General features: G+C 37.9%; 1 protein-coding gene across 2 annotated transcripts in view; it reads left to right on the forward strand.

Moving 5' to 3' along the window:
- Window positions 1–5585: 5585 nt before the first annotated feature.
- LOC136676970 (max-interacting protein 1-like) overlaps window positions 5586–14988 on the forward strand; it is a 35279-nt gene continuing 25876 nt past the window's right edge. The window contains exons 1-3 of one of the 2 annotated variants that reach the window (XM_066654294.1): window positions 5586–5918; window positions 8526–8628; window positions 13787–13816. In XM_066654294.1, the coding sequence (XP_066510391.1) occupies window positions 5714–5918; window positions 8526–8628; window positions 13787–13816 (338 nt within the window). In that variant the 5' untranslated portion in view covers window positions 5586–5713. Of the gene's footprint in view, window positions 5919–7902; window positions 8326–8525; window positions 8629–13786; window positions 13817–14988 lie in introns of those variants that run through there. The other variant, XM_066654295.1, reaches the window with a different exon arrangement.

Raw genomic sequence — 14988 nt, forward strand, 5'->3', positions numbered from 1 at the left:
GTTATTACACTTTATCTGTTTAAATCACACAAACCAATTGTATGTGATTTTATGTGTCACTAAACATTTACCTACTTAAGTGAAAGGCAAAAATGAAAAAAGCCGCCACTGTTTGCCCTGCATTTACAAGAATGTACCGTCTAAACCACATTAAAATTTTAGACAAGGATGTCTAGACAAGGATGGTGTTATTTTCCTTTCAGCCATAAATGTAGGAGGCAGATTCTTGCTTCTTATTCACAATCTTCATGTTCAAGCATTTAAATCAACCTTAAATGGGTCTGATTAAGAGTCTTATTTGCATTATTCTCCAATGTCTTATTCAATACATTTCCACCTTAAACAGCTATGCGAAGCTAGAGCTAGCGTTATAGGTTTTATAAACAAAACTCGTTTTGAAACATTTTTTATTTCCCATTTTTTCCATTTAAATTACACGACCAAGTGTACATCATGTCACTACAACATCTACCTACTAGAGAAACTCTTATATTTGCTGTGTACTACCAAGCTTGATTTCTCCATTCCACCTTAAATAGGTGATTATGCAAGGCTTTTTAAACACAATTCTTACACACATACCACTGAGGAATACACATGAATCTACCTCAATTTCTTTCAAACAAACAAACAATGGTATTTACACATTGCAATCATGTTGTTATTCACCTTTTTCTTATAAAACAGACAACACACAGTCCTGACACCTTTCAAATGTCGCTGTGCCTCACTTTCTTTATATAAAACACACAACCTATGGCATTTCCTACTTTTAATTTATACATAGGTGTCTGTACTTCTATATTTCTTTCAGAAATAATTTGCCTGTTCAAGAGAAAATTAGCCAGCTCTGGTTGTGTTTCTGCATCTAAACTGGCTCCGCTTTTAAAACACAAAGCCGATATATCCTCTCAGTTTACCCTGTGTCTGGTCATGGAGATGTTTAGAAGGTTAATTGGGCTTTTGTTCCAGTAAAATATAACTCTGATGACTTGGTCATTTCATGGCTGTTTATACACCAAGCAACATGATGGGTTTGGACTGTAAGGTGATTGGACAAAGGGCGAGATCACAAGCAGAACCTCAGAGGGCTGGATCACAGGAGCTCTGCTCCGGACTGGGCAATTTTCAAAGAGAATATACTGCTTCAGCAATGCTATGAGAGGCAGCAGTATTTTAGCTTTTATTGTTTCTTTAATCTACAATCACACACCCTGGACATTGTATGACTAAATACAGTAAATATATTACAGATTTCTCCTTTAAGCTTTATATTTCAGCTATGAGGCTAATGTAGCTAACAAGTAATAGAACCTGATATATATATATAAACTTTAGAGACATTGCTTTGTGCTAATTGTTTCCATTACTGTTTAGCTATATTAGCCTTGTAGCACCAGTGGTAAAATAAAGGAGTCACCCTCTAACCCACTCACCTCTTAATTCTATCTAGCATACGTTTGATATTAGGCAAGCTGAACTTTAACCTCACATGTAGCTCTTCCAGAGTATTATATTTCATGCTTTTCTATGCAGATTATACATGCTGTGTGCACAGGTAGGTGTCTGTATCCATAATGGGTGCACCTTAAAGTAATCTATTAATAATAAATGCTGTCTACAATTGGTTGGACATTAAAGTATATGACATAAGGTGAAACTGTGTATATTTAAGATGTCTCATAACTTTAAAATATCTGTTCATAAATTATCACCTCCACTCCTGGTTATGCTCTATTTTTTCCAGGCCCTGCAGGGATAGTGGTAAGTATCTGCTTTGAGCACTGTCAGGGGTTCATGCTCACAGTGAATCACCATATGTTAAATATTTGAGCAGGTCCAACAGGTCAGGAGCCATCACCATGGTGAACCTGGAAGAATGAGTCTTTACTCTTCAGGCACCAAGACTCCACAGAGTCTGAGGGGCCGGCCAGTCGTTCAACGTTTAATGCGACGCCTGTGCACTCCTGGACATGAGAACTCCCCTTTAATTAAAGGCCTAAAGCCGGGTTTAACGAGGAGATGTCCTGGCGGGAACAGGATGACTCGGCTGTGAAGTGTCATTAGAGACATGACACACCTGCAAAACAAAGCACAGAGGATCAATCACATACACTCACATGCACCTAGACTACAGACAGGACATGACATTTCTATAATCAGTCATATGCAAACATCTGTACACCCTAGGTATTTTCTGTGAAAATAGGTCAAGAATAAACAGCTATACAAGAAGCTAACTAGACTTTATAAATGCAACAACATGACTATAGCATTTTCAGAATGTGTTTCTACATTTAACTACATTTCTATGTAGTTAAAAAGACCATGTGTTCATTGGTGTGGTGTGTTTAAAGGTGTATTAATGAACAATGTTATTTTACCATTGATAATACATTTGCTTCAGAAACAAATATAAAGACAACGTTAACAGTGTTATTTAAAAAAAAAACATTAAAAAAAAACACTTTTTATAAAATTCTGAAAATGTTTCCTCACAATATGATAGCTCTACAGCCTATTTGCATGTTTGAAACCAGTCTGATGTGTTTAGGAAGTCCCAGTGAAGTGTCTGTAAATGGCATACTATATTTCTCTCTCATTGCTCATGGCACATAACCAGCATCTGGGGTTTTTAGACAATGGAGAAAACCCCAAATGCTGAAAACCATGAACAGAGATATTCCTGCTCCATAAGAGGGTAATAATAACTTATTTTTTGCTGTTTCAGATTACTTAAGGGACAAATTTGGGAGAGCTCTCATCACATGAAAGTAAAACCAGAAAGTACAGTCATAGCCGAAAATGTTGGCACCCCTGAAATTTAAATAGCATCAAGCTGTAGATCTGTGTGAACCTTGCAGAACAATGTGCAGATATGTACCTCAGATTCCCGGCCAATGGAAATCTTTTGGAGGCAGCGAGGAAACTTCCTCACTATCTTAAATATAGCATCAAGTTTTGGTTAGGAAACCAATAAAGTTTTACAAATTTCTCAAACTCGTAAACTCTTATACTATTATTTAACTCTTATGTTATGATATTCATTTGTTTGTGTTGTAGTATGACTCTCTGTTTAAGGTATGACATCCTCCTTTTAGGGTAATGAAAGTGTCCACTCTGGGTATCACAGGATCGAACTCATGATTCTCCAATTGACCAACTTCCTTCAATTTGCTTTGGTATTAATAGTGTTATTAATTTTCTAATCTTAGACAGTTAAAAAATGCATATACTCTGCTACTATCAGTGAAACGTAATCAGAAAGGTTCATGGTATATGGAATGACAGTAAAGGTTTCAGCCTCAGTTTGCACATCTGATACCAGTCACTCTAAGCTCAAGGACACACAATAACTCCCTTGATCCTTAGAGCTGAAAGGGTGAACCACTTTGTAGTCCAGCCCTGCAAATGGACACTCAGTACGCTCATATATACGCACTGCTGAAGGCCAGGGAGTTGATTTCCTCGTCTCTGTGCAGAGCTCTAACTCACCGTCCTCTTTCATGCTCCCTGTGAACTGCACTTCAAACAGCCATGAGCCTGTGTGGATACTTTGAAGTGTTGAAGAAGGGCACTCCTCTGCCCAGCCCACATAGCTAACGAAGCTAACACGTGAAAGCAGAGAGACCACAGGGGACAGGAGTAGAGCTCAGTTCACCCCGCGACTCAGAACCGCTCTCCTGTGAAGATGTTCCAACATAAAGACTGTACAGTCTGTGGCTTTAAAGTGGCTCTTAAACACACTAAATTAGAATAATCCTTAAATTATAGCAACAGTTTGGCCAAAAGTCAAATATAATGTTTGATTTTTAAGTCAACCAATATTGTCATTTTGCTAAAATATGTTTGGATCTACAATGCTAATAGCAAGTAAGTACCAGAAGATTTAACACTGTTTTTAATTTCTTTTATATGTTATGTGTGTAGTACCAAAATTTGTCAAGTAGGCTGTGCACAGTAACAAATTGTATTGAGTGATCAGATTTGAATTGTACACTAAGCAATTGCTTAACTTTTATGTGTCAACTGAAAATGTATAACACACCTAAATAAGCGATCTACTTGGGCAAACGAACATTAGCTAGTTATAAGAAGCAGCTATTTTAAACTAAACCCCAAATGTAACAAACACAGCTGCTGGATTAAAATTGAGGTAAATTCTATTCCAGTTATCCCTTTACTATTCCATTGAGTATCACAATGTATTCTGTTAAAAATACTGTTTCACAGGTTTGTGAGCGAAAGGGACTGGGGACTACTGCAGTACACTTTGAGGCTTGAATCTAAGCTAAGAGTGGTGTAATAAAAATATAACAGCACAGGATCCTAAGTGTGCAATAATCAGTACAAAATGTTCACTGTGTAGCAAAATCTATACAGTAAGAATGGAAACTGGTATAACAAGATATTATTTCCTGGTTCCGATTAGTAGATTTTGATAGTTCTTTTTGTCATCTTTAAAGGCTAAAATCACCCAAGAAAAAGCCAGAGCTAAAAAACTGCCATTTACTACAGATCGTACATTAAGCACACAAACATGGCATTGAAATCTAAAGAATTTAAATGACACTTCAGCTCAGGCTCTTTTGCCCACATTTGTTTAGGCAATATGGCCCAAAAAAATAAGCCTGCATATTTTATATTCTTTTAATTAGTATTTATTTACATGATGATTTAAAAAAATAATTTAATAAAATTGCTAATCTCATTGACATTGAAATCACTAAGATAACTTGGTTTTAATTATATATGTTTCTGTCATCTAGAGTTAGCAACCTTTTTTCATAAAACTGTAACTTTGAAAACACTTTTATATGGGACAGGTGCAAGACAGGGCCCACAGTTGGAAGTTTGTATACAGTTCGATTCAATTTACTGAACCGATTCTTCCTTACTGTCCGTTTCAATGAATCATCTTTTTCAACAATTCATTGATTCACTTCTCATTTTCCAACCCTTTCATAAAATCTTATAATAAAATTTTGTTTTTAATGTGATTTACTTTTTTTTTCAATATTATATCGTAAATAAATCTAGGTCAACGAATGATGGCCTGTAACAATATTCTCACAATAATTAATGCTAAATATTTTAGTATGCTTTGAATACTAACAAGATTATCATACGTCAGTTGACATTATTATTGACATTATTAGATACATACTTTATTCAACAGCCATCCAACTACTCAATCCCAGAACCCCATAGTTGGTATTTATTATTTTAAAACTTTCTCTTTACAAGAACAAGGAAAATATGATAACGTTTAATAAGTTAAAAAGGCCACAATATATTCCCTGGTCATTTTGGAGCATAAAGCATCTGGCAAAAAAATTGGCAAGATTTTGAAATATGACACTTTCTTACAGTGATAATATTTAGATTAAAGTGTGAATACCTATTTAATAATAATAGAAAATAATTTAAAAGCACACTGTGCATTGCTGTTGTTTGCAGTATTATAGAAGACAGTGCATTCCAGCTCAGTCGGTTCTAATGATTCACTGATTCAGAGCAGAGTGACTCCTCTTAGGCTGTAAGTATGAGGGGAGGGGCACTAGGACCGCGCGGATGTTCGGGGCTCTTTACCTCCTCCTCATCCCCAGGAGCTGATTCTCCTCATTCACACCGAGAGAGCAGAACTCCTCAGATTCAGCTCAGAGAATTGCAGGACAACCCCAGCTAAAACTACCGGGAAACAGCGGTAAACATGGTGAGAAGTGAGCGGCAGAGGCGCGAAGTGAAGGTGGAGGACGTGTCGGTGCGCGCGGACTCTCCGGTTAACGGCTGCCTGTTCAATGACGTCTTCGGCTCAGGAGACTCTCCCATGGAGGACATAGACACTTTCCTCAAAAACGTCCAGGTACTTCTGGAGGCGGCTAGCTACATCGAGAGCGCCGAGAGGAAGGATGGAAGTAAGTGAGACACCTCTTCTTGGTCCCGCTGCTGAGTTTATTCACTTCCATTTCACACCGGGTCCCATTCACTCCAGCAGCTTCATTGTCAACAGACTCAGACAACAAAGGAGCTGAGACTTCACCCCGAGATAAACACCCGCTTGTAACTGAGGGTACATAGTGTTTCATTGGGTTTTAATGCTTAGATTACCCCGAGGTATCTTTGTGAAGGTGTAACTTTGTGCATGGGAGGGCTTTTTGGAGCAGAATTAGTCCTCTCAGCACTTCTTCCTCCAGTGGGATGCAGCTGGGTTTAAGCCTGAGCAGCTTGTCCTCCCTCTCCCCCTCCCTCTCTCTCTCCCCCCCTCTCTCTCTCCCCCCCTCTCTCTCTCCCCCACCTCTCCTCCCTCTGTCCCAGTTAAAAACTGCCCCAGCACAAAGATCCAGACTTCTTTAAAACTAAAAATAATGATAGTGCATGGACACAACTTATTAAAGTGTGGAAACAAAAGAGATGAGCATGACCTGTAGGGCATGAGACTGGGTAGTTAATTTCTAGTAAGAAAGTCATAACCACGACGAGGCAGGGGAACAAGATAGTCAAGTTCTGTTCATGACTTACTAAGACTGGGGAATGAGATCGGCCTAAGCGATGATAATCAAGTCATGAGAATGGAGTGAGATCATTTGGGAGATAGGTGTAACTAGTTGTTTGTTAACTCAACTCCATGCCTTACTAAATCATAGCTAGAACGGAAGTAATCCTGTGTTCTGGTACTTTCTAAGGAGATGTATGCAAGGGGTTGTGTAGACGATATTTTCCAGGTCTGTTGCCTTTTTGTGCGCACCCAATCTTATTGCAGTCCCCTTATCAGTAGGCTTTTTGGACCAGGCGGGTGTTCAATAACTGTTAAGAAGTTTAAGGTTATGAATTGTTTAACTGGATCAGCTCCACATCAAGGCCAGTGAATACAGTGACTGTATTAAGGCAAGTTGGGGCGTCAAAAAGTAGTTTATTAATGTTAATAATAGGCTACATTGCTCATTTCTGAGGGTTAATGTTTGCAATGAGGCCAGAAACGACTAATATCGTTTGTTAGACGTTAGACAGGGGATGCTGGCTTGCGTTCTTGTCTTTATTAAGCTAATTCAATGACTCCAAGAGAGGCTGCGGTGCAGGTGGTGCTTTTACAAATGTTAAATAAAGTCGTTTGAGAAGTATTAAAGTGAGTGATTTCGCTGCTGAAAGTGTTTTAATGCAAGTAACTTTGGCTGAATTAGGCTTTTCAGCGTTATAAACACTAATCGAAGTGTATGATCCAGATTCTGTAACTTTCCCATGTTTGTTTCCTGCTGACGGTGGCGGGGGGGTGGGGGGGAGAGCTCTCACATGGTTTCCACATGGACACCGCTCTCGATTCTGATTGGTCCAATCTGTCGGCGTTGGCACGGCTGGCCGTGCTGTACTCCAATTAATCACGAGCTTGTCCGTGACGTCACTTGTTGCTGGGCCTGGCTTCACAGTGGCCGTTGAAACCTCAAAGAGTGAGGGCTTATGGGAGTTGAAGTAATTTTTGTTCAAAGATCATCTTAAGCCCCGCGGCTTTTCGTCATTTAAAGTGCGATTGCGTATCTACTGTGTCATGTAAAATTAAAATTTAAAGTATTGTAATAAGCACCCAGTAAAGAACTAACAAATAGATGCAGATATTTTGAGGTTTTTGATTTAATGAACAGTAGCTCATTTGTAACGTAAAACTGATCATTTGTTAGTGATTTTAACATTGTGCATTGAGTCACTGTGCAATAACATTTAGTCTTTGTGTATCAGAATATGCAGATGTGTGTTATCATATTTGTGTGAAAAAGAACCTGCACTGTCACGGGATCTGTCTAGTTAATTAAAAAAAAACTACATCTCCCACATGTCATTGCGTGCGTGGTTTTTCGTGCATGCGCACTGCACTACTCGGTGCTCGGCACTCAGCTGGGTAAACAAACTGGGGGAGGAGAGAGCAGAGAGAGACTTTTCGGCCGCTTTTCGGGGCGTTTTTCTACACTTTCTATTCATTTTATACACTTTTTAGTCGCTCGTTTTCGTAGCTATTTTACTACTTTACTATTCAGGCGTGGGCGGGTTTATTTTTTAACCTGACCGCTCTGCTGTTAAACCGGTTTAAGGAGGAGGAAAAATAAAACAGAATAGTACAGTGTTCCAGAGCGACACTCGCTTCGTCAGAACCAGCAAATATTTAAATATAGGTCGTTTATACGTTGTGTATCACTTTAAACGTACTGCGTAGAAGCAATATCTGCAAAACCCATTTCGGCTATTTAATCTGCTCTTTAAAACCAGTTATGACCGCGGTGCTAAATATCCAGAGGTTACTGGACGCTGCCGAATATATAGAGAGGAGGGAAAGAGGTAGAAATAGCCAGTTTTAAATCTGTTTTATTTGTCCGAGTTGTGATGTAATGACTTGTCCTCTTTGTATTGAACGTGTTTGTGAAATTATTGTCACCCTTCATGCATTATATGTTTATTATGTTTGTTATGTTCAGTATACTTCGTTTTCATATCCATTCTATTGAGCCCCGTTCTTGTTGTGTTTGTGCTTGGCGCAGAGTGTGAGCACGGATATGCCTCGACGTTTCCGTCTATTCAGAGCTCGTCCTACCAGAGACAAAGGAAATTCCGAAATAAAAAGTACAGCAACAGTCACAACAGGTAAGCAAAGCTATTTCTACGACATTTACTAAATTATGTACGCTATGACGAGTGCTGTCCATCGATTAAGACATTATTAACCTGCACTTATCCTTTTATAGCAGAGGGCACAAAACCGTGCTGCGTTATCAGCCTGTCTGCCATAAGAAAGCTTTCACATTTATTGTTTGGACGTGTTGTGGTCATATTTGAAGAAAAACATGCTTGCAGGTGTAAATGTTGGTCTCTTTGACTGTTTTGAGGGGGAGGGGAGTACAGCTCTCATCAGCTGATTGTCAAACGGCTCTGCTGCAGCATGGCGATTAGGGACCGTCTCAAAATTCACAATCTCTTTTCATAGAGTCAAGGGCATATATCTTAGTATTTTGTCCATTTCTTTGCTGCTAATTATTTTACATCTCACAAAAATATAATTGATATGTAATTATACATTTTACGTTCCTTATTCTATGGTACAAATTTGTTGATTATAATCACAAGTCTGTCGTTTTGAGGAAAGGGTACATTTGACCACCTTCCCTAAAGGCGTTTTATTTACAGCCTGCCTAGTATTCAGGCTGCCAAGGTGAATAGACAAAATTAATATTACTGTCTTTGTTATGAAAATAATAAATTAATTTAGTATATTGTACTATCCATATCTACTAGAGTTTACTGATGATGTGACAATTAATGTATATATGCTTATTTGTCATGCCTTTTCCAGCAGGCAGTTGTGCATTTTTATAGCTTTTATTTTACCACAATCTGTAAGGGCATTTTATTTACAGCAGTAATTGTTTTCTTGTTGTCTTGCTGCTGAGACAAATTGACTGCATATTATTGCCTTAATATTAAAGGTTAATATTTACATATCTCACATCAGCATTGATTATTGATGATATTATTACACCGGAAGCCAAGGTATGAATCTCTGTACACTTGTCCTGCCACTACATACACCATGTTTAGAGAGTCTTTGTATCCAAATCATATATATATAAATTGCAAAAACAGAGCTACATTACTGCAGCTGTTTTGCTTGCGATTGCAGCATTGGGTTGTTTTATGTGTGCATGCATGTCTGTGTGGAGGCAGGGCTTCCTTGCTTTGGTTTGTTCTGCATTTGTCTGTCAGACATCTTGATGACTGATTGTAGGCTGAGCACAGAGACGTTCAGAGAGAGAGGGTGAGACAGAGAAAGAATGCATGGCTGCAGTATGATATCTGATCTGCTGGCATACCTGTCTGAGTGTGCTCCAGAGGAGGCTTTAGCTGAAGCTTCCATTCAACGCTACTCACCACAATAGGTCTATAGCCCTCCTAGGTAAACAGCATGATTATAATGATGATACCATTTATTACCCTCTCTCTGCAACGCATGGCCATTCAGGGCTGTCATCGCAAACTGCGTGTGGCATTTTAATCTTCTGTTCTTTTTGATTCTGTCTTTTGCAGACATGCATTCAAACCTCCCTGCTTGCAATCTGTCTATGCATGTTTATCCTCGAATATGTTTAACACCCACCCATACAAACACCTTAGGGTGCTTAATTTTTTAATAGAAGCTAAATGAATAATTAATCGATCAGTATTTCATATCCAGAGTTACTCCTGGATTCTGTACAACCTCACGTAAATTCCCTCGACATCGCACTTCCTGTCACATGATGTTTGGAGCTGGAAAAATAAAACTACCTTCTTTTCTCTGTTTATTTCCACTCCTTTCATCCCTTTTTCTCAACCAGACTTGCAGAAGCACCCAGGTCATTAGTCAAGCTGAATTAGAGGTAGTCAGTAATGGTGGTACAAGATTGGTAATGCAGTTAAATGACACCATATCTCAAAGGTCATAAACATAAACAAGCTACCTGAACTGGTTTATAATAGCTGGAGAAACTGCATAGCAACAAGCAGCGCATTGAATGCTGTCTTTTCCTCATGTTATTACTTTTATTTTCTACTTTTAAATGTGGAACTTCTGGTTTTGTCTGGTCTGATCATTTTGCAAGATTATAAGAAAAATCACAATCAAGTACTTTCCCTCCCTTCAACTCTTATTTGCTTCAAGAAGTGCAGAAGTACACAGGCTATTGGGTAATCCACCTTTGAGGTTAGCCATGCAACGATACATTGTTTTTATTGCATTAAACATTTCTGTTAAGACACGTTGCTGATAATTTGCATTAAGATATACATTTCTCAGTATTGCATGTACATCCTCAATAATTTTAGAACAGTGAGCAACTTCACATATAACACAGTCTGTAAATAACAACAACCACAAGTGTACAGTAACCTAGTAAAGCTCATAAAAACAAGCACCTGATTTGGGTGCATTTTTTTTCTTTTCCCTTGCTGTTGCTTCTTATCTAGTTTATTTTTGGCCAAATACATTATTGTATCTTAGTCCTTTTTAAATGTGGTGTTCCATTCCAGTATGTTCTCAAATTTAAAGAAAAATTATACACTAATTATCCACTAATTATAATATGTCATGAAAATATCTAAAATATTATCAGAATGAAGGATGATCAGGGAAAAAAAAATCTTATTGTGATTTTTCTGAAAACGACTCAGCTTTAAAATATCTATTGCTTGGTCAAGGAGACCATCATATCTGATTTATGGCGGAACGCTGGGCTTGTTGTGCCTGCTAGTTTGTCATGTTTGTGATGTCACGTCACAAGCTGCTTCAGATTGGCTCCACTTACATAGTCAGGTTACAAGCTAAGTTTTACTGAGTTAAATATCTACTGCAAAAAATGTGCAGGTTTATAATTAAAATGACAGGTTTTACCATTTGAAATGTGACTTTTTTTCAGCCCTTAATGTGACGTTCTGTTTTGTGCCATATCGCCCAACACTAAGCAGCAGGATAGCAAAAAACATGAACTGGCCAATATTGCAAAGTGTCCACATGACCCTGTGGAGCAAGTGGCCCCTGCTGGGCCAACGTTTGGTCCAGTAGTTGAGCCAAAGCTGCCGTCCAGCCATTTGGAGCAGCAGCCTGGAGAAAGCCTGCTGCCCTTCAGCCTGTCGCCACACAAAGAGTCTGATTCACTTTACATTATTAACAACACACTGGTTCTCGAGAGATGGGAGGGAGATCCTATAGTGTTGTTGCTGTGGACCGAGGGAAACTCTCTCATGTGCACATATATATAGGGTACAGATTCCTCCTTTGTTTTCCTTCTCTTTTTTGCGTGCTCTCCCTCGTGTCTCCGCAGATCTCCCTGTCATTTTATTCTGCTTGTTGCAGACAAAGCATCTCGATTGTGCAGCCCTTGCGAAAGAGGCTGCAGAAAGCATGCTAATAACCAATGGTGGAATGGAGCTGGCGGGGTGGGTCTTATAGAGATGAATTAATAAATCCATGCCTTCCTTCAACTGCACTGAACGGTCATTGTGTAAATATAGAATCAACCTTTGTGTAATCCAGTGGTTACCAAACCTGCCTGCTGCATTTCTGTGTTTTTTGCTTAAACACACCAGTAAGAAGTCCTTTCTGAGTTAAAGTGGATATGCTGGATTAAGGAAAATACTGAAATATACAAAGCAAACCAAAGCAAACTAGTATCTACTGATCCTAGATCAGACTTTATGTATTGTAGGTAATTATGACCACATCTTTTCATAACTGAGGTGTCATCTCTACTTAATTACACTGATATGTGCTGCACATTTTATAAGTGGTGGACATGAGCTGGAACCTTTAGAAACACTGTTCTGGAAACTGGCACTGGATGGACTTCTGTCTTAGATTTAGAAAATGTAATATTACTTTGGTTGGGATCCTGCATGTATTTGTTTGTTATTCTGTTTTAAATTCAGTACGAAACAAAGTTTTTATTATATCCACTTTTGTTCAGCCAATGAGAAGTCTACAGCTGGGCCCCTTGGTCTCCATGGTAATGACTACTAGCTGGGTGTGTGTTTTACAAGAAAGCAACAGAAATCTCCCAGTGTTCAAAAATCAAAAAGTAGCAATTCAGTTTTGCTATCATTTCTGTGTATAATTTCTATTGCACCATCTAAAATGTTCTGCACTCCACAGATAAAGTACAATTCTGATGTAAATGGGTGAATTATTAGTGTTTATTCAATGTGTTTATGTCTGTAGTGAACATGTCCAGGCATCAAACACATACATTCATTTACATCACTCAGGAAAAAAAGTAGGCAATTGTAGTACTTCACATTCAGCCGAAGTTTGTTAATGTTATTTTCTATATTTGAGCATCTATGAAAAAATCTGTTCTGCTATTGAAATTTCCTTATTATTATTGCAGGAATTGCTCTAGAATAAAGCATTAGAGAAAATAATATGTTTTCATTTAAAATATGTCTGAACAAACATTTTATTCATGAAGAAAAATGATTTTTCAGTCAAATCTTGCCATTTATACCCTGACAATTAGAGGTTTTAAAGTAACAATATCACACCAAAAACATTATGATACATTAAATATATTCTGTATGCTAGTATTAATAAATACAATGCAAAATGTCAAATTAAAGTCATAATTTGACACACAGTGTGCTACAAAACTAAGTTAAACTAATGTTGCTTTCTTTGATTTAAAACATGCCATCTGGGCTCTTTAAGAGTTGATATTATCCAGAATTTGACTGTAAAATATTAAGTGGTAATTTATTAAAAATAAAGACTAAATATTGTCATAAAATCCAGTATTAGTTAGAAGTTAGAGGACTAAATTTGATTTAAATTGTTAGGAGATCACATACTCAAATGCCAACGTCAAAATTAATGGATATGTGTAATGTAAGGCTGACAGGATGCAAAACACCAAATTAAAGAAAAGTTTATTTTTGGCCTGATAATAACTGTACACCTTTTAAAGACATTTCCCAGGCTTAAGCTATATTTCAAATCTTAGAGAGATTGAAGCTAGGCTGAATATCAAACGGTTCATATTCTTATGGCATACATTCCTGAATGGTGCACTAAATATTGGATAGGGAGTTATGTAGCTATGAATACAAATGGCTTATTAGCATTAGAGTGCACTGTTTGAGTGTAGAAGCTGGTATTTTATGATCTACATGGTGCACTACTTTGGGAGTAGGGAGACATTTGAGATCAAATTGATTTAAGATTCATTAGTAGTTATTTCCTTGATTATTTTTTAAAGTGGCATGTTTTACTTTTTTTCAGGTCAACACACAATGAGTTGGAGAAGAATCGGTGAGTACAAACTTTTTTATTAAAGCGTATTGTTAAAAAAACAGCTCAGTCAAGTATGCTGTTGGCTAGCAGTGACCATAAAATCTCCATACCCCAATTAGCATGATGTCATTTGCATAATGCTCACTGGCAGCTATACAATTTCATTCTGTAGTATTTTTCACTGAGCTTTTTCTTTAAAAGCAAAACTTTACAAGCGCAGAAGCTATGTCCCTTCTTAATTCAGACTCGTCCATACCTCACAACAGAGACATAACACATACTTTGCCAGGATTTCCCATTTAAGCCATGCTGTATCAAGCCTTTTCCATCTTTAGTGGCTCCTTTCTCAGCAACAGGCTGCTGAAAATGAAACTAAGTGACCCACTTCTGCTAATCTAAATGCCCTTCTGCTTCCCTCAGCACCTCGAGCTCTGCCTTATGCAACACCGCCAAGGTTTCCCATTACTGCCAGGAGAGCACTTGTGTCTGAAATGTGACACTATGGGCCGTCCTACCTTGAGTAATTTAGCTTGAATTAAATTTTGTTTACATTGATTACATATTATTGCACATATAAAAGTACTTATAGATTTGAAATTTGTTTAACCTCAAAAAACAGTTTTGGCCAGATTTTGAAAGAAGAATATAACTTCACTTAGCTAAAATGGTAATAGATGGTTTCTTAAGGTCGTAATTTTATCTGTACTTAATGACAATTTCTTGTGGTATAGGAAAACACCTTTTTATTTGGGTTAAGTTTTAGATATTCACTTTTTATTTGTTTTATTTTTCTCCTCTGAAGTTTGCATGTAACTTTTGTGTCGTTTGTTAGAATTGTGGGAAACACTGCCATTCTACCCTTCCACCTCAGTTAGGAAAGGTAGACTATACTAATACGATTCCTTGGGCACTTGATTCCCTGCTTCATATGTTTTATTTAAATGGAAATGTTGGATGAGCAGTTGTCCAGAAATTTTGGCCATACAGTTTGTGTGTGCTTCAGAACAATGCCAATTTCCCGAAGTCTAAACAGCATGTTGTGTTCCTCTAGGAGGGAATGTAATGCATGGAGTCCTTTTGAACAGACAAGTGTGTTAGGGTTGCATTTAGTCCGGAACGTCTTATCTGATTTGGGTTAGACCACCGGGTGGGTGGGGGTCCCTTTGGCACGCACTCATGCACACACACAC

This window comes from Hoplias malabaricus, chromosome X2 (genome assembly GCF_029633855.1).
Source record: "Hoplias malabaricus isolate fHopMal1 chromosome X2, fHopMal1.hap1, whole genome shotgun sequence".
Taxonomy (NCBI): Eukaryota; Metazoa; Chordata; class Actinopteri; order Characiformes; family Erythrinidae; genus Hoplias; species Hoplias malabaricus.